Source organism: Toxotes jaculatrix, chromosome 9 (assembly GCF_017976425.1).
Source record: "Toxotes jaculatrix isolate fToxJac2 chromosome 9, fToxJac2.pri, whole genome shotgun sequence".
Classification (NCBI taxonomy): Eukaryota; Metazoa; Chordata; class Actinopteri; family Toxotidae; genus Toxotes; species Toxotes jaculatrix.
In genome coordinates, this window is record NC_054402.1 from 3,177,121 (window position 1) to 3,197,590 (window position 20,470).

General features: G+C 42.4%; 1 protein-coding gene across 2 annotated transcripts in view; it reads left to right on the forward strand.

Annotated features, from left to right (window-relative positions):
- The first annotated feature begins 2,645 nt into the window (after positions 1-2,645).
- The window catches only part of LOC121187781 (neprilysin-like), a 28,669-nt gene continuing 10,844 nt past the window's right edge, over positions 2,646-20,470 (forward strand). For both annotated transcript variants that reach the window (XR_005894628.1, XM_041047197.1), the window contains exons 1-5: positions 2,646-3,119; positions 6,607-6,783; positions 7,585-7,620; positions 11,373-11,534; positions 20,224-20,304. Coding sequence is in view for 1 of the 2 variants with exons in the window: in XM_041047197.1 (XP_040903131.1) it covers positions 3,077-3,119; positions 6,607-6,783; positions 7,585-7,620; positions 11,373-11,534; positions 20,224-20,304 (499 nt within the window). In the remaining variant the exon portion in view is untranslated. The remainder of the gene's footprint in view (positions 3,120-6,606; positions 6,784-7,584; positions 7,621-11,372; positions 11,535-20,223; positions 20,305-20,470) is intronic.

The window sequence follows — 20,470 nt, forward strand, 5'->3', positions numbered from 1 at the left end:
AAAAAATAAATATAGCTTCTTGAAATTGCAACAGACTTGTTCTGTGACTGTGTGTGTGACTAACAAGCATATGTGGACCAAATGCAGAACTGTTTGTTGGTCATGGTGTTTGTCTCCTGAGGAACACATTATTCATGTCTCGGAAGGAAGGCTTTCATTCACGAATCTGATGGTGAACCATTTGTAAAGTAAAGGTGGAAATGCTCTTTTTGAAATGCCCCCAAAAAATATTTCTGCCAAGTTGCAATTAAAACCACACCTTTCAAGTCAGAGAGGCACGGTTTCTGTCAGAATACTACAGATGCAACATGCATGTTTCTTTACACATCTGTGTAAAGGGGTTTGACAAGTTTTCATTGAGAAATACCGCAAGACCCTGAGGGTATTGTGGAGTGCATGTGTGTCTGTGAATCTGTGTTTGGACACGTGCGCCTATTTTTGCAGCAAAAGACAGTTTAATACCTATGTCACCCCGGGCGCAGCGCAATTAAAATCCAATACTCTCCAGGAGTCCATAACATGCTGGGTTTACTGACAGCAAATAGAGCTCAAATGGCCAACAGAGAAGGGGCGAGGGGTTTTTATTTGAAGAGTGCAGCAACAAAATGATGGAAAATATGATCAAAGAAGCTGCACTGCAGGCAAATGTGAACATCTTTTAGATGCACTGACGGGCAGCTACTGTGAAAACTGCTGTCAATTCAGTTTCACAGATATTCAAACGATATACACACAGATGGAAATTCCTCAAAGAGGAATCACGCCGTTCGTTATCAGAGGCAATGAAACATGAATGGTATGATGGGGTGACACTAAAAATAGGCTTACGTCAGCATTTATCTTTTAAGTTCAGAGTACATAATTAACAACAGAGTTGTGATGAGAATGCATGTGAAGATGGAGTGTAAAGGCCACAGGAAATGCTGTGGGTGTGGTTAAAGGCTGTTTAGAGCAAAAAAATAAGTGCAGTTTCACAATCATGGTATATTCCATGGCAAAATGTCTCTCTCACCAGATGAGTAACCCACTTCACTTGCGACACAGCTTCCATGTGTGGTAAAATGTTCTGTACCTCAACACGTAAATCCACATCACACCAACCACACCTTAATAAACATGTGACTGCGATCAGCCACTGAAAACAATGACATCGAGAGGTCTCGTCTCTCGGTTTCCACTGGCATTAGGTCATTTATTCTCTGCACTGATGTACTCTGTTTACCGTCTCCTCACTTCGGTGCTAATTTTCACTTTCAGACCCAACATCTTCATGTGTTTGCAGAGTTAATTGCTCTCACAAAAGTGACCTTCTAGTGAACTTTGTTGTTCAACATTAAAGACGGCAGGAGCCAGAGGGCACGTGTTACTAAAAAGCAACAGTTGGATCTAAATAAAAGCTTTTTTTTTTTTTTATGGGGGATAGTAAGGATAGTAAGCTATTTCAGAGCTTTACACATGCATAGGCTAATGAACAACCAGAGGTTTAGATCGCAGAGCGAGCAGCTTTTACTGGCGTAGAATCAAAAACATTTCATGGCGTTGATGCTGCGTCTCTCGGCGTGGAAGCACCCTGGCAGTTGCCTTCTTTCAACGCCCCCAGCCATTGTAAACGGCGAGATTAGGTAAACTTTGATCATTTAGATGAAGCTTTTATACGTGCGATGCTGCCAACCGCTTCTGTCAAAACAGAGGCTGAGGCGTGATACGGTGTGAGAACAGTTATGTACATCATCAAAGAAACCCAGCAAGCATGTGCACAGGTTAAAGGAAATCTATAACTGTAGTTTAAAACTGAGCTCAGTTTGCATGTTTTTCTGATGTCTGCGTTAGACGTTTCAGCGTGAAGCCGTCACCGCCAACACACTGACATATACACACTGAACCGTTACCAAAGAACAAAACTCAGTAACACACCATTACCTCTCACAATGGCTGCAGGGTGGCACCATTTGTAAAGTGCAATGTGCTGTATACTAACAATTGAATATCTTGTACAACCTTGTGTAACCGCTCCAGCCCTGGCGTCTTTGGAGTAGAGATTTGAGAAGAACAAATTGCATCGTGCTGCATGTTATTCATATGATAATTTACTGAAAAACCCTGATTTCCCTTCGTAGTGTGGATGTGGCGGTATGCAGCGCTGCACCAGCGGAGTCACATGTTTTACACTTTTACCTGACAGATGCAGTCTGATTCCCCAAACAGAGTCCAGGCCCCTTCAGGGGACCCCACTGTAAAAATTAGGACTAATTTTTCACTGTGAGGACCTTAAACACCACGACCCTAACATGCTGCTGAGGAACAGAAAACACTTTCAATTTTATTTTCAAAGCCAACCTTTAATATTCTATATGTAAATTCCACTAAAAAGCTGTTGGTGACTAAGATCAGCTCATGATGCTCTTTAGGTCCCTGCAGCCGTACAAAGGGGTTATGGGATGGATTCTGCTGTTTACACTTTCTAACCACAAAGTGCTTTGGATTAAAAGCCATCAACGGCCCCGTGATTAAATACACTGAAATGTACCACGCATCGCTTCATCGCGCTGTTCACCTGAACCTGCGCCCCGAAGCTAATTCAGGCGCCACTGGCAGCCGGCGCCGCTGGCAGGGTCACTTCTAAACGCCACCCCGGCGGAGGAGGAAACGACTCGGTGCACGGGAAACTTCAGAGGGCTACTTCACTGACTCACTGTATGTCACAGGCTGTATAAATATGGGATCCCCCCTCTGTGGATCACACACTTGACCAATTGCGCTGCGCAAGAGTCCGATGGGTCTTTTGAATTGAGCGATCCTCTTTGGGTAGATGTGGTACAGTACAGTAGGTAGTTGTAGTGAAGGGTCTGTGCGTGAGTGAGTGAGTGTGTGTGTGTGTGTGTGTGTGTGTGTGGTTGTGTGAATGTGCACTCCTAGAATAGAAAGCCAAAGGAAGGAGAAGAAGGAGAAGAAGAGAGGCGGGATCGGTTTGTGCCTTGTTGAAATCCAGGGTGAAGCAAATAGATCGTCTGTAACAGATCGATCAGCAGTTCGCGCTCCCTTTGTGGATTTGATGGATGTTTGATCAGTGGATGTGATGCCCATATATATCATCGACCGAAAATTTCCCGACACATCTGGTAAGTCGCTCACGCACCCGGAGCGCTTCTTATAACGCGGTGCCATCTGTGTGCTTCTCTGCCCGTGCGTGTGTGTATGTGTGTGTGTGTACGTGTGCATTTTCTTTTTTTTTTTGCGTGTGCGTGTGCGCGCCTGCCGGCTGGGTGACACGGGGCAGCGTGCACCAGTTGATCATGCCACCCCCCCCCCCCCCCACCCTCCCCATCCCCTGCTTGGAGTTCCCGACGTGCAACAGGAGATGAGGCGCTGGCACGCATTTAGCTGCGGCTCGCTCGGTTGTGAATCACCGCTTGAGCCGCAGGTGAACATTTGTATCAGTGGAGTTTTAAAACCAGGATGCATTGCGTCCTATCACACAACACTTCAGTCTTCTGTCATTGTATTCCTACTGGGTATCCCATAAGCTTACTTTCTAATTTCGGTTGTATTCCAGTTGTATTGGCACTGGTGATGTTTTAGATTTTGGTGGTATATTCCTTTATAAAGTTATTTTTCCTCTTCCGTTCATATTGCTATCAGGGAAAAAAAAACTGTTAGGAAAGCAGTTTAAGAGATGGGCTTCATTTTAGCTAGATCACGGCACCCGTGGGCATCAAGGCTCCTCTCTCAAAAATGGTTTTAAAGTGATTTCAGTCTGCAGTGTGCAGCCATAGGCCCAGTGCTGAAAATGATATCCCAGAGAAGGTGTTATTTTAAGATAAAGTAGGCCACATTCCTGTACTTACTCAAACTCAATTAGGTACATGACTTGTTCATGGCTCACATGGATGAAGGCTGTAAAAAAAAGTGACTTTGTGCAAGTCTTGTGTGTGTGTGTGTGTGTGTGTGTGTGTGTGTGTGTGTGTGCAGACGCCTGGGTGCTTTCAGGTGTCTCAGTGAATGATGGGTTTAATTTTGAGGGGGTTTGTGAGGTCTCACAAGACATGGGGACTATTATGTTTTAGATGTTTCTTGACAGACACATAGCGAGCGGAGAAAAGCAGAAAGAGAGAGTTTTGACTTTTTGGTGCTGCTTTCATAAACCATTATCTTAAATATACAGCCACGGCAGCACACACCTTCCAAAACACACTTAGGAGAAAAAAAAAAAAGACATCAGAGCTACGTTATAAAAAGTAAAAACCGTGGCCTCATCTTGCAGCAGAGGCGGTAGCATCAGCAACAGAAATGACAGCTCACCTTTCAAATAACTCACACAAACGTTAGACCATCCTCCCTCACAGAGCAAACATCATCGAAGGCATCGGTATCAAGCCACACTAACAGGTTCTGTAATCGTGTACAATCCCTAAGTCCTTCTGAGTCATGTGGAGAAACAGCAGTAAGCATTATGTAGAAGTGATAATGTATGTTAGTGTTCCATAAGATTCATATCTAACATGCCTCAGCACACTGGAGGGCTGTCTCTTCCATACTGTTAAACTACAACAGCAAATACGTTTGATAGGCTACGAATCGTAACTGCGATTGGATTAAAAAACAACAACAAACAAACAAAAAACAAAACAAAAAAACGTATAGAAACACAATTTCTCAGAGACAGGGCTGCACACTGAGAAGGTGTCACTTAAACATGATTTAGGACCTCTCAGTGTCCCACTCTGTTTTTCTTTCCTCTCTCACTCTATCGCTCATTTTTTTTTCTCTTTTGCAAATTCCTCCACCCCGTCTTTATGCCCCTTTTCCTTTTTAAATAAATTTCGCGGGCGTTCGGTTTTTTTGGCATGCAATGTTTCAGGATTAGAGAGAATGAATATAATATACAGCCTCTCCAATGCTGACAGGCACACATGGATTTACTGGAGCCATGGGACTTTCCAGCAGGGTGATGTGTTTGCCTGCAGACACAATAGTTATAATAATGATGATATTAAAAATAATAATAATAATCATAATAATAAAAACAAAGTTGATGGAAAGTTTCTGCCCCCTCTTACAGCTAGAGAGAGCTTGAAAGGAAGTTCTGATTAACACACAGTATCGTCCTGTGTCATCACACTGACTCAGTGACTATTTTTATGACACCAATCACTAATTTTCCCTCCATATTTTCAGTTGCCTTTATGCCTTTTGGTAAAATTGCATTCGATCACCACTCTTCTATAGTAAATCTTATGAGCCACAGTGAAGTCATGCATGCTTTTAGTGCTGGTGTGGAGTTGGGAACGCGGCCTGTAGGCAGCTGTGGTTGGTGTGTACAGTAACGACCAGTTACCAGGCTGGATAATGACTGTAACCAGGAGAGTTTACTTTACATTGGCCTATTGTTTTGCTATAAAAAGGAACGATAGGTGATTTGACATTCAGCAGGACCGTGGGCATGTGTGATACCTGTGGATTTGTGTGCGTACAGTAGGCGATGTTGTGTGTCTGTGGCTGTCTGCACGTTCAAAGGAAGCTAAGGGACTTTGTCCTTTGGTCGTGCCGTGCTCTCATCTCAGCCTGCGCACACAGAGACCCACCCATCTGCACAGGCGCCTCATGACACCAGCTTGTAAAAGTGTGTGTGTGTGTGAGAGCATTGCTGTGGACAAATGTGTGTGTGTGTGTGTGTGTGTGTGTGTGTGTGTGCAGTGATTGCTTGACTGTGTGTGTGTGCGCCGTTGGTAAGGGATTAAGGATTAATTGCCTTCAGAGATAGACTTAACTGCTTGTTACATGAACTTTGTAAAATTCTCACTTGGCCCCAGAGAGGAAAACAACACTGTATAGTGAGGAGCAGAGGTCTCTCCTGCTTTCTGTTCTTCAGAAGTGTGTGTTACTTGTTTTTTTTTGTTTTCTTTGTCTGGAGTGTACTGCCACTAGAGGGTAAGAACTTCCATTGTTCTCACCTTTTGCTCCAAGACTGGATAAAAAAAAACATATTTTCTGGTCTTTTTTTCTCATTTGTTTTCTGATCACTGCCATGTTTTTCACTTCCCCTCTTTTTATTTTCTTTCTTCAGTGTGTGCCTGAAAAAATCTGGAACATAACAGGATGCTTGTTTTGTTCATTTTAAAAAATTTTTTGGATGATTCCTTCAAAGATTAATTGATGATTTACATTCTTAAATGATGCTGACACAAAGAAAAGGCATGGGCTCAAGACACAATTGTGGCCGAATAGATTCTTTTCTTTTTAAAACCAAACTTAAATGTTATCTAATCTGTTTTGGGCAGCAGCTAATTATTATTTTCATTCTCAATTAATCTGCCCATTTATTTTTTGTTTAGTCCCTTAATCGGGGAGTAAAATGTAAAATCTAACATAGTGAAAAATGCCCACCATCATTTCTCGGAGCCCAAAGTGTTTGTCCTGAAATCACTAATTATTCAGTTTGCAATAATATAAACCAGAAAAAAGCAGCAGCACATCCTCATGTCTGAGAATCTGCAACCAGCAAATGTTTCTCATGTTTGCTTGATAAATGGCAGTTTATTATCATAATTGTTGCCGATTAATTTCCCGTCCGTCGACTGATTGCTTCAGTTCTCCCTCTCTCCTCAGGTGAGTTGATACAGCCAGCAGCTGAAGGAGGAGACCCGAGAATGACTGAGACCAACCCCCCCAAGTCGGCTAAGAAGCCCCGCTGGACCTCCCTGGAGATCGGCCTCATCACTATTGTCTCCTTGCTTTTCATTGTCATCGTTGCCCTAATCATTCTGTTTGCCACCCAGAAGACTGGTGAGTGCTGAGTTTAAGGACAGGTGACTCAGGCTGCTACTGTGAGAGGTATCTGAGACCTCGAGGGGTCTAGAGTTTTTTTTTTTTTTTTTTTTTTTTTTTTTTTAAATCTTTGTCCATCTCCTTTTGATGAAAGTTTGGTAATAAGCAGTTTGATCAAGACAAATATGCCACGTAATTAAAAACTTTCACACAGCTTCGGGGACATTCTTTAGTTTTTCTTGTCATCACAACATTAAGTGAACCTTTCAGAACTTTTGAAGATTGCCTCCTTTCAACCGTGCACATACTCTGATCATCACTTCCAGCTGAGCCCGTGATCAGTGGTAAACACGAAGAATCGCACTGAAGAACAGGTTGTTTTGGTAGATGCAGTATATGTGTGTGTTTGTTGAGCTGTTATTATTGTTTGCAGTCTTGTGCTTGATAAATGTGTAAGCTGCCGTGTCAGGAAAATGAAGAGGTTTAATGACTTTGTCTCTGTTTGTACCTGTGAGTGCATATCATGTGCATTCACACGTAATGCATGAAGAAGTGTATTCAAGGTCATATGGCAGTTTTCTGGTGTGTCAGCATGTGTCAGACTCAGTTTGATTAACAGTTTAGCTCCTAAATTGTTCCTGACAGAGTGAAAGCAACACTTCTAAGCAGTTTATGGTTAAATGTGTGAGAGGGATGACAAATAAATGAACAGAAATAAAGGAAAAAAGGGAAGAGGAGGGGGAGAATGAACATTTGACATAACGACTGATGATTGCAAAAATTCCACAGAGTAATGATTTGTTTTGCATTTCCCTGTAGATGAAATCTGCACCACAGCTGACTGCACGCAGTCAGGTAAGCATTGTGTGTGTGTGTGTGTGTGTGTGTTGGTTTGTTTGTGTGTTCTTTTCATTGTCTCATTCTGAAGCCTTTGATTTTTCAGAATGAGGACAGAATGAGAAAATTGAGAGTGCTGCAGAAGCCCAGGGATTTCACGCATGCTTAGAGAAAGTGGCCACTTCAGCAGTGAATATCTTGCCTCTGAGTCAAAACAGTGACTGAACACATTCTTGATCAGTGGACACAGGGCTATTGTCTTTGGATCAGCTTTAAACAAATGCACAAGAGAAGTTAAGAGACTGGAAATGGGAATAAGCATGTATACACAGCTTAAGCCAATCCATTAGGGTATATAGTGTATGTGTGTAACGTGTGTCGCAAGCTGAAGTAGTTCAGCATATCAGAGTTTTGTTGTGGAGTGCTCTTTGACCACATGACTGCAGTAATAAGCTGAGAACTTTCTGTATCACACAAACCCATTTTTGGATAATTGCAAAATCTCTTCTATAATTTCGGCATTTCTTTCTGAAGTAATGCCGGCAGAAATGACATGTAACTGATATAGACCAGTGGCAAAACATTTTTTAGATTAACTTGTTATGCAAATAGACCCCTTTTCTCCCCAGCCTTTTAAATATAACATTACATTTTATTACCTTATTTTCTCACTCCACTCCAGTAAAAATTGTTCATGGGATTACAGCTTATTTTTCATGAAAGAAAAAAAAAAAACTGACAGAAAATGAAACATTTATTACAGTACCTCTAGTTTCCTACAACAGATGCCATTCGTTTCTGATGCATTTCTGGGGAAACAGTGTCCCATTTCAGTCAGATTTGACGGACAGCTTTGTCACAGGAGATCTCTCAGCCGCCTCATGTAATTTAATTGCATCTTAAAAAAAGTGAACGCATTTCCGTGACTGGTTCTGGACTGAACCCAATTACTGCCCTTATTCTGTTTCTACTTTTGCAAATGGCTGCATATTAAGTTTTTTTTTTTTTTTCACAGGCCTACACGATATAGTTTTATGAACTGTTAATTTAAAACAGGTGTTTTTTTTTTTTAAATAGCACATTAGATTTTTTTAAATGTGTTTTTAAATGTGATTTCTTTCTACTAGAGGAACATGAAACATTTTGGCGAGCATCCAAGGTTTAAGGTGGTCTGTAATCTCAAATGCCCTTTTGTCCAGGTTGTTCAACAACCTGCCAAAGGAACCCTGAGTATTTTTTCCTCAGTAGTCTGTTCCGCCTTTATCTTTTTAAAGGAATAGTACAACATTTTCAATGTTTTTGGAAGCTGATTTGCTTTCTAGTCGATAGCTAAATGAGAAGGTCAGCTCCACTCTGTCCATTCATTGTAATGCTTCAGTCAGCAGTCAGTTAGCTTAGCTTAGAACAAAGCCAGGAAACAAGGGGAAGCAGCTAGCTTGGCTCTGTCCAAAGGTAAAAAAATCCACCTAGCAGCACCTCCAAAGCTTACTGCTTAACATGCTCTAACACGTGTTAATTAGTGAACCACACATTGTGGTTTTAAGGGGTTATGTGCTGGACTGTACTGAACTTTGGGTTTAATGACTGAAGTCTCCGCTGGTTGCCTAGCAACCTCAAAACGATGAAAAGACTACTCTTTGTCACCAAAGGCAGAATCAGACAGGCTAATGCAATGAAGGAGCTTTAATGATATGGAGACAGGAAGAAAACCTGGGGACAGCTGGTGGGTGGATGGAGAATGACAGGTGACTCTGCTGGAGGGAACAAGGTAGGAGGAGAAGGCAGATCCAGAGGAGAGACCAAGAGAAGCCAGAGACAAATCATGACAGTTACTCCCCTGCTCCGGGGGACGTTGGCGAAGGCAGGACTGCTCCGGGGGACGTTGGCGAAGGCAGGACTGCTCCGGGGGACGTTGGCAAAGGCAAGACTGCTCTGGTGGGCAGTGGGGAAGGAACCCCTCTCGAGGTCAGGCAGGAGGCTGACAATGAGGATGGATCCCTTCTGGAAGCAAAGCAGGAGGGCAAAAGCCGGTCCTCTCAGCAGGCAGAGCAGGGTACTGGGCTCTAGAGGAGGTGGCCAGTGACAGGGGATGCGGACTGGCTGACAGGTGAAGGTCAGAATATGCAATAAAGGCTGGCATCTGAGCAGGCAGCCTGATGATTTAGCTGGTTGCCATTAGCTGAAATGACAACCGACTAATTGGCTGGGAGCTTCATCAGCGCAGCACCAAGGATTGGTTACAGGAGACCAGGAAGGACTTCAGTAGGGGCAGCCAACTGGATACCAGGAATAGATTTGATGTTGGCCAACACTGGAACACACTTGACGTCAGCCAGCTCAAGAACAGATAAGATGTTGGCTGGGAAGGCCAGCTCAGGAACAGATATGGAGACAGATGAAACAGAGGAAACACTGGCCAAGACAGCCAACTCAAGAACAAGCTCAGGATCAGACAAGATGTCGATCGGGACTTGGGGATGGGCTCAGCTGCGTGCTTGATGTGGTCTGGAACAGCCGACTAAGGAACAGGCTCAAGAACAAGCTTGATGTTGGCTGGGACACCCAAGATGGCTGGGACCAACTTGGGTTTAGCTTGGAGACTGGTTGGGCATTGATTGAGATGCTGGGCCACTGAAGCTCCAGGTCACTTAGGTCACTTGCTCAGGGCATCCACATCTCTAAGACCCACTCTGCCTTTAGGGGTTCCAACCCTCAGATACAGAAAACATTAAAGCAAGGCGAGTCCCAGGGAAAGGGGGCTGCTCAAGGTCTCCAGGTTCAGGTTCAGACAGAGGTCTAGCCGACTTGGGGACATGGGCAGACATGAGCTTAGCAGGCTGGAGGCTAGCCGACTGGGATGCAGGCCGGAGGCTAGCAGGCAAGAGGCAAATGGGATGATGAAACAGTCCAGCACATAACACATAAAGTCAGTTTTGCACTTCTGTTTTTGTACAGATGAAACAAACAAGATAGTGATATAAAAAGTTTTGTGAGCTTCAGGTGCTGGTAGGTGGATTTTGTGACCTTTGGCTGGAGCCAGACTCGCTGTTTCCAGTCTTTGTTCTAAGCCAAGCTAGCTGCCTGCTGGCTGTGGCCTTGTGTTGAACAGACACACGTGCGAGTGGTCTTGATAAACTCATCTAACCCTCAGGAAGAAAACTTAGGAGCATATTTCCAAAAATGTCCAGGGAAAAATAAGTGAAAACTGTTCACAAACAAATGTCAATACCCATCAGTTTCCTAGAAAGACTTACAAAAGTTCTTCATTTGGATTTGCCATGACTGTGCACTGACATGCATTATAGGCCTGCTAGGTAATTGGTAAATACTAATCTCCTTTTCTGCAGTTTTGCTGCATACTGGTCGGAGTGCATGCTTACTGGCCCTGGTAATTCCTTAGTTGTACTGTGTAAAAAATTCTTGGAATTCTTGTAAGTCTTTCTAAGAAACTGTGATGTTGATGTCTAGTAATGAACCGTTTTTCACTTACCTACCACTTAATCTCTTAAAAACTTGAATACGAGTGGGTATTCAGTAACTGTAACACTTTCTCCATTCTCCTTATAATTAGTGCTAAGCTGCGTGGCCTTTTCTTGGAAACATCCTGGTCATTAACAGCCAAATACCATCTAAATTTTTAGGAAATTATGAATTATAACATTTGTGCTGATAGACTTCACATCATATCCAATATCCTGCAGTACATTGTAGTGTCTTTAGGTGAGGATTTTCTCCGTGCCTCAGAGCTCGTTTCCACTCTGTCCTTGCAGCGTCTCGTCTCATTGAGAACATGGATGCTAGCGTGGACCCTTGCGACAACTTCTACCAGTATGCCTGTGGAGGCTGGCTTAAAAAGAACATCATCCCAGAGACCAGCTCTAGATACAGCACCTTTGACATCTTACGAGACGAACTGGAGGTCATCCTCAAAGGTCAGACGCCTACACACACACACATAATCCCACACAAAAAAAAATAAAGATCCACACACAGAAAGACCACAACACTGACAGGAACAGGGGCTGATTTTGTGAAAGATGTCGTGCCTGTTATTATAGATCATTAATACTGTATTTAGTCAATGATTAAGAGTTGTAGGACACGCTGCAGCAGTATGTCTTTTTCAGTCCACTTGCTTTAGAAGAGGACTGAGAGCAGCCTGATTCAGTTGCTCAAGAGTATGAGCTAAAGAGGACTCTCCTTCAGGGACTGCAGCTCTATAGATATCACAGATGCCATGGGAGTTTGGCTTCAGTGCTGCCCACCATGTGAGCTGAGAGTTTGTCAACAGAGCTGGCACTATCAGTGTGTGTGTGTGTGTGTGTGTGTGTGTGTGTGTGTGTGTGTGTGGACGCTGCGTTCAGGCTGTACTCAAAGACATCAACACATGGTAGTGAGAAAAAATTTGTTGGTGTGTGTGCACGTCTCATGTGTTTTGTGTGCTTTTAGCAAGCATTAGAGTCTTGTTAGTGTCCTCGTGGCATGGTGGATACAGAAACGGTCGAGTTACACTGTGTGTGTGTGTGTGTGTGTGTGTGTGTGTGTGTGTGTGTGTGTGTGTGTGTGTGTGTGTATGAGAGTCCATACTTCACCTCAAGTTGTCTGTGAGAAGGCCAGTTGAGACCTGAGCAGCGGGTGCTAAATCTTCAAGGGGCACAAACTTTCCATGGACAACTGAAACTCTTCATCTACCATAAATTTACGATTTATATGCCAGTCCCCTCCGCTATAATAAAGACAGTGCAGACTGGCTGCAGGAGAAACAGTGATTCAGCGGGCTGGGAAAGATTGATCCTTAGTGGGAAAGGAAGACCAGGGTTTAAAGTGCAGCCTGTCTCGTGGACTGTGATAATTTGCACCAGCCTTGACCGCTTTATCTGTCCAATCTCAAAAGAAAAACAGACGTCTCTTGTCTTGAGGCACCGCTTTATTGCTTTTTTCCCCCCTTTGCTATCTGCCCTTGTGTTGGCCATTGATGACATGCGGATTATTTTTCTTTGCGATGAACCTGAACTTGGGTGATAATGGATAGTTTTGTTCTGTCAATCCAAAATTAAACACAATACAGTAGTATTGGTCTTTCACAGTAGTTGCTCATAACACATGACTGATTGAAAGGACAGGGAACAACTTGTTTTCCTAAACTTCAAACCTTCCATTTTTCTTTTTTGTGTTTGTTGTTAAATGTCTTTAAATCATGTTCTTCGTGTACTGACAGCTCTCACCTTCCTCACCTTCCTCACCTTCCCCTTACGTCTTTTTTACACATCAGTATGACATTCATTAGGGTTTAGAGATTAACTTTTCATTTCTATAGATGTTGTGCAGCGGGTGCTGTACTGGTAAAAGAACATCTTTACTCAGTGTAATTAAAAGTGTTTTTGCTTGAACACGAGGTTCTGCGTGATTCAGAAATACTGCCAAGATTTCAAATGAACTTATGACAAACAGCATTTTGTTTGCGTTTTACAGTGTTTCATAATAACGTAGAAGCCTGTCTGTTCTGTTCTGTTCTGCTCTGTTCTCCCTCTCTTCTCCGTGGCAGTCTTAACACCCATAAAAATCACACACAGGGGGGAAAAAGGAAAATAAACATTGCTCAACAAGGGCTCGTTTTAGGCATTTTGTAACTGTATGTGCTTTTACGTACATGACATGTTTCTGTGCGAACGTGTGGCGTCATTTTACACTTTGTTGTAATCTTACCGCGATTGAGTTTCAGCTCCTAAGGTGATATTTGCTGCCTTTCTGAAAAAAGGAGAGGAAGGAAAAATACACTTCTGTAACTAAAGGGGAAATACTGGGCAAAGGTCAAAGGTTGATGTTTAGAAATCATTGACTTAATTGCTCCAAATACTTTGTTTACCACAGAAAGGAATGGAACAGCCAAAGAACTGGTCCTAAGCATTCAGCAGCTTAGATCCCCACCAACGTCAGTGTTGTGCTCGTTCCTCCGGGCTGTCTGGCTTACCAGTCAGAGATGGAATGTCTCAGACTTTACTGCATACGCACATGTTCAGGTTTACTTTGTGTGTGCATCTGTGTGTGTTTCAGAGAGAAAGAGAATGCTGTGTATTTAAGATTACACTCCGTCCTCCAAACCAAGGCACATGTGTACATGTCTGCGGTCTTGAACCCTTACGGTAGCGACGAACACCCCCCAGCTCGCGAGTTAAAGTTTTTTCTTAACGACTCATGTGTGTCGAGGTGTAAGGCCCCCTCAGTGCGAGGCCTATGCAAAGTTGTGACCTCTACTCTGGAAGTGACATCAAGCATGTGACCTCTGATCTCGCGGCTGGCTGCCGCCGCCTGCGTGGATACCGCCGCCCGCTGATGGACAGATCCTTTTCCTGTCAACAGCTGCAGGGGCCTGGAAACACCTGGACAGTGCGGCGCTCTAGGCTGCATGACAGTAATAAAAAAGGCTGCATGCATGTGTATGTGTGTGAACAGCTATGTAGATTTATGGTTGCTTGTAAATGCCTCGGATTGTTCTCTGCTGCCGTAAAAGGCCATAAATGATTCATAATGCGAATCTGCACCCTGATTGTGACCACAGTAGTGTGTGTGTGTGTGTGTTTTTGTGTGTACAAGCTGGTGTGAGCTTTTTGTTCACCTCCCCCTACTCAGGTGTGGCATACTGTGCAATTATTTGCCCAATTGACCATGAGCATTTTAATTACTAACTAGTTTGTGTCAGGAAGAAGAGGAGGAAGAGGAGGAGGAGGAGAACAACAGGCAGAGGAGGATGAAAGAAGGGATTTTCATTCAAACTAAAACAAAAATGGTGAATGCTGAGGTGAAATGAAAGACAAAGGGGGAGAATGATTGAAGAAGATAGGCGGTGAGATACACACAAGCCAAGGGGGGGCTTTGAGGTGAAGTGAGGAAGAGCTCTGTTGCCAGAGGATGATCGTATACTGCGAAAAGCTTTGAGGATAGGTCAGGAAATGTGAAACAGCATGTGGTAGTCATCTCCAGGCTAAGCCCTGTGTGCGTACGTCCATCCGTGCACGGGTACGTGCGTGTGACTTCTGTGTGCGAGTGTGAGCACACTGCTGTTATTCTGTATTACACGAGGTGCTTCTCGCACGGCTCCAGGTCCAAATCTCCCTCACTGGATTTTCAGCCAGGGGCGTGCAACACACCAGGAGCATCGAAGCACGTCTGAGAGATGCTGCTAGCACTCTATGACAAACAGCACCAGGGAGACTGAATGTCTCTGTTTTTCCTGTGATGACAATAATTGAACAGAACTTATGTCAAACAAGACAGACCGCAAGAAGACCTTTGAAATAAGCACTTGTTCACATGACCTCCCTAATATCAAGATTCCAGTCAGAGCCGTTGCACAACACCATAAATATTGTATTTCTCATAAACATATCAAATAAAGATAGCAGAGCAGAGTTTTGTGTCCAAGTAAAATGATATGAATATTAATGCAGCGATTCTTGTCCAACAAAAATATATTGAATAAAAATCCTGAATTGAATATGTGTTTGCCAGCTAGGATGCTTACGATTAACAGGAAAGAATTTAGACCTCCACCAAGGTAATAACCCGCCCTGTTAGCTGTTTCACAGCCAACACTGTACCGGGTACATAACTGAACTTTTATATGTACTGAGTTCTTATATGTAGTGAGTAAATGGCTGAACTGGTACATGGTTTCGATGGCCAGAGTTTGGCTTGATTGCAGGGCAAGTGGAAGAAACAGCAGCTCACTAAAATCAATGCTTTTCTGCCTGCTTTGTTTTTGTTTTTAGTTTGGTTTGGCAGATGGCTCGAAAATACTTACAGGCCTTAGGTGACATCGCTAGGTGTCAAAGGTACGGATAAGAGCTGTGGTAAATTCTGTTCTGTTTCCACTGGGAACAAAACTCATAGTTTTATACCACAGAAAGAACAGGAAACAATCCTGTTGTTGCTGACTGCGACTCATCGCTATTAAACACTGTCTGCTCATTTCAGTTTTGACTGCATTTGCAGCTTCTGCTTGTAATATACCCTAAATATATGTTTCATAATGAGAAACTGGAAGCGAAACTTTAACTGAAAACATTTGCAGTTCTTTGTGGAATGAGAGGCAGTCGGGGATAAAATGGCAATGCGGAAAGGGAGAAACTCGAAATTCGGATTCTGTATCATGCTGAGTGGCTTTGTTCAAATTGACGTGATGTCTCAAACAAACATCAGGTGGCACAAAATCCATTCTCAAATAAATCCAAAGACGCACACACGGGGAGTGTGTGTGTGTGTGTGTGTGTATGTGTGTGTGTGAGAGAGAGAGAGAGAGAGAGAGAGAGAGAGAGAGAGAGAGTAAGCCTTTGCTGTGGTTAAACATTAGCACCAGGCAGTCAGTAATCCAATCACACACACATGATCTGTGCCCTTTTGCAGGAAGCGCCCTGCGAAGGGTCCCTATCTCAGGACTTCATTAAGATTAAATGAGCACATAAATAGTGCACGCATGGTAATGAGAAAATGGAAGGATTACAAAAATGAAAGGGTAGGAGGAGGCTGAAGAGAAATGCAGTCATGCATGGAGTGAAACAAGTAGAAAGAAAGTCAAGAAATAACTCAAAGAACTGAGCAAATGAAAATAATTGAAAGAAAAAGAGATCCTGATTAAATATTGAATTCAATTTAGAATACTTTGGGGCTGCTAAGTTGAATGACAGTGCAGTGGATTTTCCATAAATTATGCAATGACAGAACAGGTGTATTTAAGACACGGTGATCTGACATTAAATGAAATTACAGATTAAAGAAAGGGATAAACCTTGTCTGAAATATGCGAACTGCCTTATCCCCTGCCTTTATTGTGACTGGTCCGTCACTAAGTCCCCAAAATTACAAAGAAAGAAAAAAAAAAATCTAATTTTCTTCATCTTTATCTTGTGATCCCAACCCACGATGACATGAGTGATGTCTCGTTGGACCCAGGGGGAGAGTTTCCTGTCAGTTCCCCGCGTAATTGAAGATCCAACCCCTTTCCGGCATTGATCCTCAAGTTGCATTGAGATGTGTGAGGAGTGTGATGGTGTTTTTCAGTTGATCCCGATGCAACATTTAGAAGAAATAACTTTATAAGTGACAGGCTCTAGTGAAGCCCTGTTGAGACGCGTGATGGCTTGTCAAAGTCGAAAGGTTGTCAAACTGATACCCCTTTGGAGGGTTTCCTTTTGATTGGTAAAGATATTTAAAGTTTGTCATTTTTGACAAACATGCTATTTGCTTTCTTGGCAAGAAGCTTGGAAGTTGGATTTTGCTGCCTTTGGAGCCAGAGTACCTACTGTGTTTCCCCCTGTTTCCAGTCTGTATGCTAAGTTAATCTAACCAGCTGTTGGCTGTAGCTACATATTAAACCGACAGATATGAAAGTCGTATTGATCTTCTCATATAAGCACAAGAATGTTGATCTAAGCCTAATTCTCTTTTGTAGTTTAGTTATTTTCATTTAGAAATTTGGTTTCAATCGTCTGAACTTGTGTTTGTTTTACATCGGACTGAAAGTCCCTGTAGTTTTACCGAGCACGTTTCCTAATGGAATACTTTGGAATACTTTAACGACTGATACGGCCATTGTGAACGACACATGCATCGCACTGAAGCACACTTTGTTTGCAGAGCTTTGTGAACACAGACAAGAGGCACATTCTAAAATGTTAGCTTAGCTGGTATTAATGATTTATAGCATTTTCAAACTTTAAAAATTCAACTCTGAGGGGTGCGGGCTTTAGAAATACTACTACAGATCAGACAAACAGATGTTAGAGCTGCAGATGTTAGAGATGGATGTGATGTCAGAGCTCTTGATTAGTACTTGGAGCAATAAGGAAGGACAAGTGGGAATACCATTTTTGTGGCTTTGAAGCCTCATTGACAATTACCTGCTCGAGCTTTTAGAAACCTCGCTGGCGTCGTTGGAACTTGTAGGTCTGTCATGAGGACATGTGTCACTGCAGTACTGTCAGTGCTGGTAATGGTAGATGAGAGCTGTGATGCACTAAACCGCCTCTAATGCGCATATAATAATACTTTAAAAAACAAACAAACAAACAAAAACACAGCATTCAGATGCTGATTTGGACGTCGGTTGCCATGGCAACAGTAGAAGCTTTGGGGCATTCGGGTCAGCCGTACAATGAGGGCACAGGCGTGTCATGTGAACACATAAACCATACAAATCCACAGTTCTGAAATGATTCAAATGTACTTATGATAATTAATTCATTACACACCTTGCACATGCACGCAAATGCAGTGATGAGTGATATAAATATAAATGTAAATGAATTTCTGGGGATAAACATTTTTTTTTTTTTGGGTGCTAAATCTGTAAAGACTATTCAAACAGATTCAAGAGTCCATTTGTGCCTTTCTGCTAAATTACCATAAACAATAGTTGTAGCAATCACGAGGTCAGCCATTTACATACATTTTGCATGTACAGGAAGTTTATTACAGGCACTTAGACTTTTAAGAGATTTACATCATCCATTATTCATGATGCAGAATTTTTAAAACAGCAAGACGCATCATGAATCCTACATCCTCTGCGTAATAAAATCCACCGGCTTTTAGAAAAGCAACTATTACAACAGTCAAGAATGAACTGTCAACCTCAAAGAAAATATAATGTATCTTGCATAAGGTGGTATATATGATTGTACTCTATGTGTGTGATTGTTTTACATTTCAGTTCAGTGTGACCACGTAGTGTTGTGGCAGTGAACCACGACCAGTTGTTATGGATTCCTGGGGATCACATCAAAGCCCTCCCAAATCTCTCCATACTTAAACAGCCGTGTGCTGTAAAGCATGATAGCTGGAGCCGACTTGCTGAAGTGGCTCAGTCAGGATTCCTGACAGAACAAGCCCTTTCTAAAAATTTCCTTTAAAAAAAAAAGAGTTCTGTGCCACCCAGGAGCCCCAACATGCTACTGAACTGCAGTAAACCTGCTGATGTGAGAGTCAGACTCGTGAGGTGTTTGTAGTTAAGCAGTGCGCAGTTTTTTTTTTTTATGTTTGATACTGAAACCATCTGCTGAAGTTGAGCTAAACTCTGAGATGCTTGTTGAGAAAGTGTGAAGTTCTTTTTTTTTTTTTTTTTTTTTTTTTCAAAGTACAAAAAGGCACAGACTGTTAAACTCCACCACAGCAGTGCACTTGCTTTCAGCAAACTGTAAAATTAACATGTGGGTGTTAAATTGAACCTCGATGATCTGGACAGTTATTGACGATCGCCCTCATGTTTGATGCTGCTGAAAAGCAACAGCACATCCTGGAGGAATGGTTCCACTTTAAAGCTGCAATGTGCAGCAGAGGAAAAGTGTATTGTTGGTCCCATTCTCCTCCCCCTCAGCTGAACAAGTTTACACCCCTACACTTATCACTCATTTCGATTAGCTGTCTACCTAGAAACGCTATTTAGCCGGAGGCAGAGTTAACTGGCGTCCATATGCCCACAACAGGTGTTGAAGAGGCCATAAATGTAGGCAATAAAACAAGCAATGGCGCTCACTCTTGTTTTCAAATGGGCCTTAACTGCCACACCTTCAGCTTCGCTGCCCCTTTATTTCTTTTCACTTTTTTTTCTATGACTTTCCTGCTCGGAGGTCACCAGCCTCGACTTGATCACCGCTGAGAAGCCAGTTTACAGCGATCAGAGATTAAAATATGCGTGGCATATCCAATGGCAGCGTTGACCTCTGTGACAAATGACCCAAATAATCTTAATCATCCAAATGAAAAGATTGATTGCACTGCTACTGTTAAATAGTTCACGTTTAATTGTTTATTCGATCATTCACACCAAACATTGTGATTGTGTATTGGTTTACCAGCCATTGCTTTCTCAGTGCAATGTTACCTTGCATGAAATCTTTTCAACGCTGGCAACCAGACTTCATATGATGTTGTAGAATTCCTAGAATTGTGAAAAAGTGAAGTGAAAGTATTTATTTATTTAAATGTATTTAACATAAAGCAGACTAAAGTCCACTGAGTAAGGGAACGTCAACATTAAATCTTTATTTGTTCTCTGCAACCCTTTGATATACATTTCATTCCATTTAAATATTGGCTAGCTTTATCGTGATATCATGATGACTTCATAACAGCTAATTTTTCAGGTGGCTACTGACATTTGTTTTTCATTAGCTTCACAGAATTTGTGCTTGTTGTGCATGACGGCTTTGAAGTCGAAGCTGAGTTTGAGATTTTATTTTCTCTTTAAATGCATTCATAACAAGTTTTCTTTCTTCTGCTTAGAATAATGTCATGATGTCTGTGTTGTCACTGGTTGCTATGAATTGCCTCAGTTTGAAGTCATCACTTTATTTTTGCTGGCGCTTTCTGACACAGGGACAGACAACATGCCTTAATTAAAATGATTAAATACATCTGGACAACAGCTGGAGTTTATTGTGAATCTCCAGAACTCAGAAAAAAAAAAAACTCTGCATTGTACCTGAGGTTATTTACACCCCTCCATCTTTCCCGTTCCCATTATCCCCATTACCACATGTACACTCATACCTCTTTTATTCCTCTGTCTTCGTCTGTGCTTCTTTCCTTCACACTTTGCATTCTGTTTCTCTGCTCTGTTTGTAGGTGTCCTCGAAAAAACTGTGGAGGGGGAAGCCGCCGCTCTCATCAAGGCTAAGACCCTTTACAAGTCCTGTACCAATGAGAGTGAGTCATCATCAGATTTCCTTTTTCTAACTTCTGTTGTCCTCAACATTTATTTTGTGAAACTATTTCAACTATAATAAGTGTCAACAGCCAAAATGAATAAATGTAAATGTAAAAGCAAGAGGTATAAAATAAACATGTCCATTAAACGAATCCATGTTTGTTT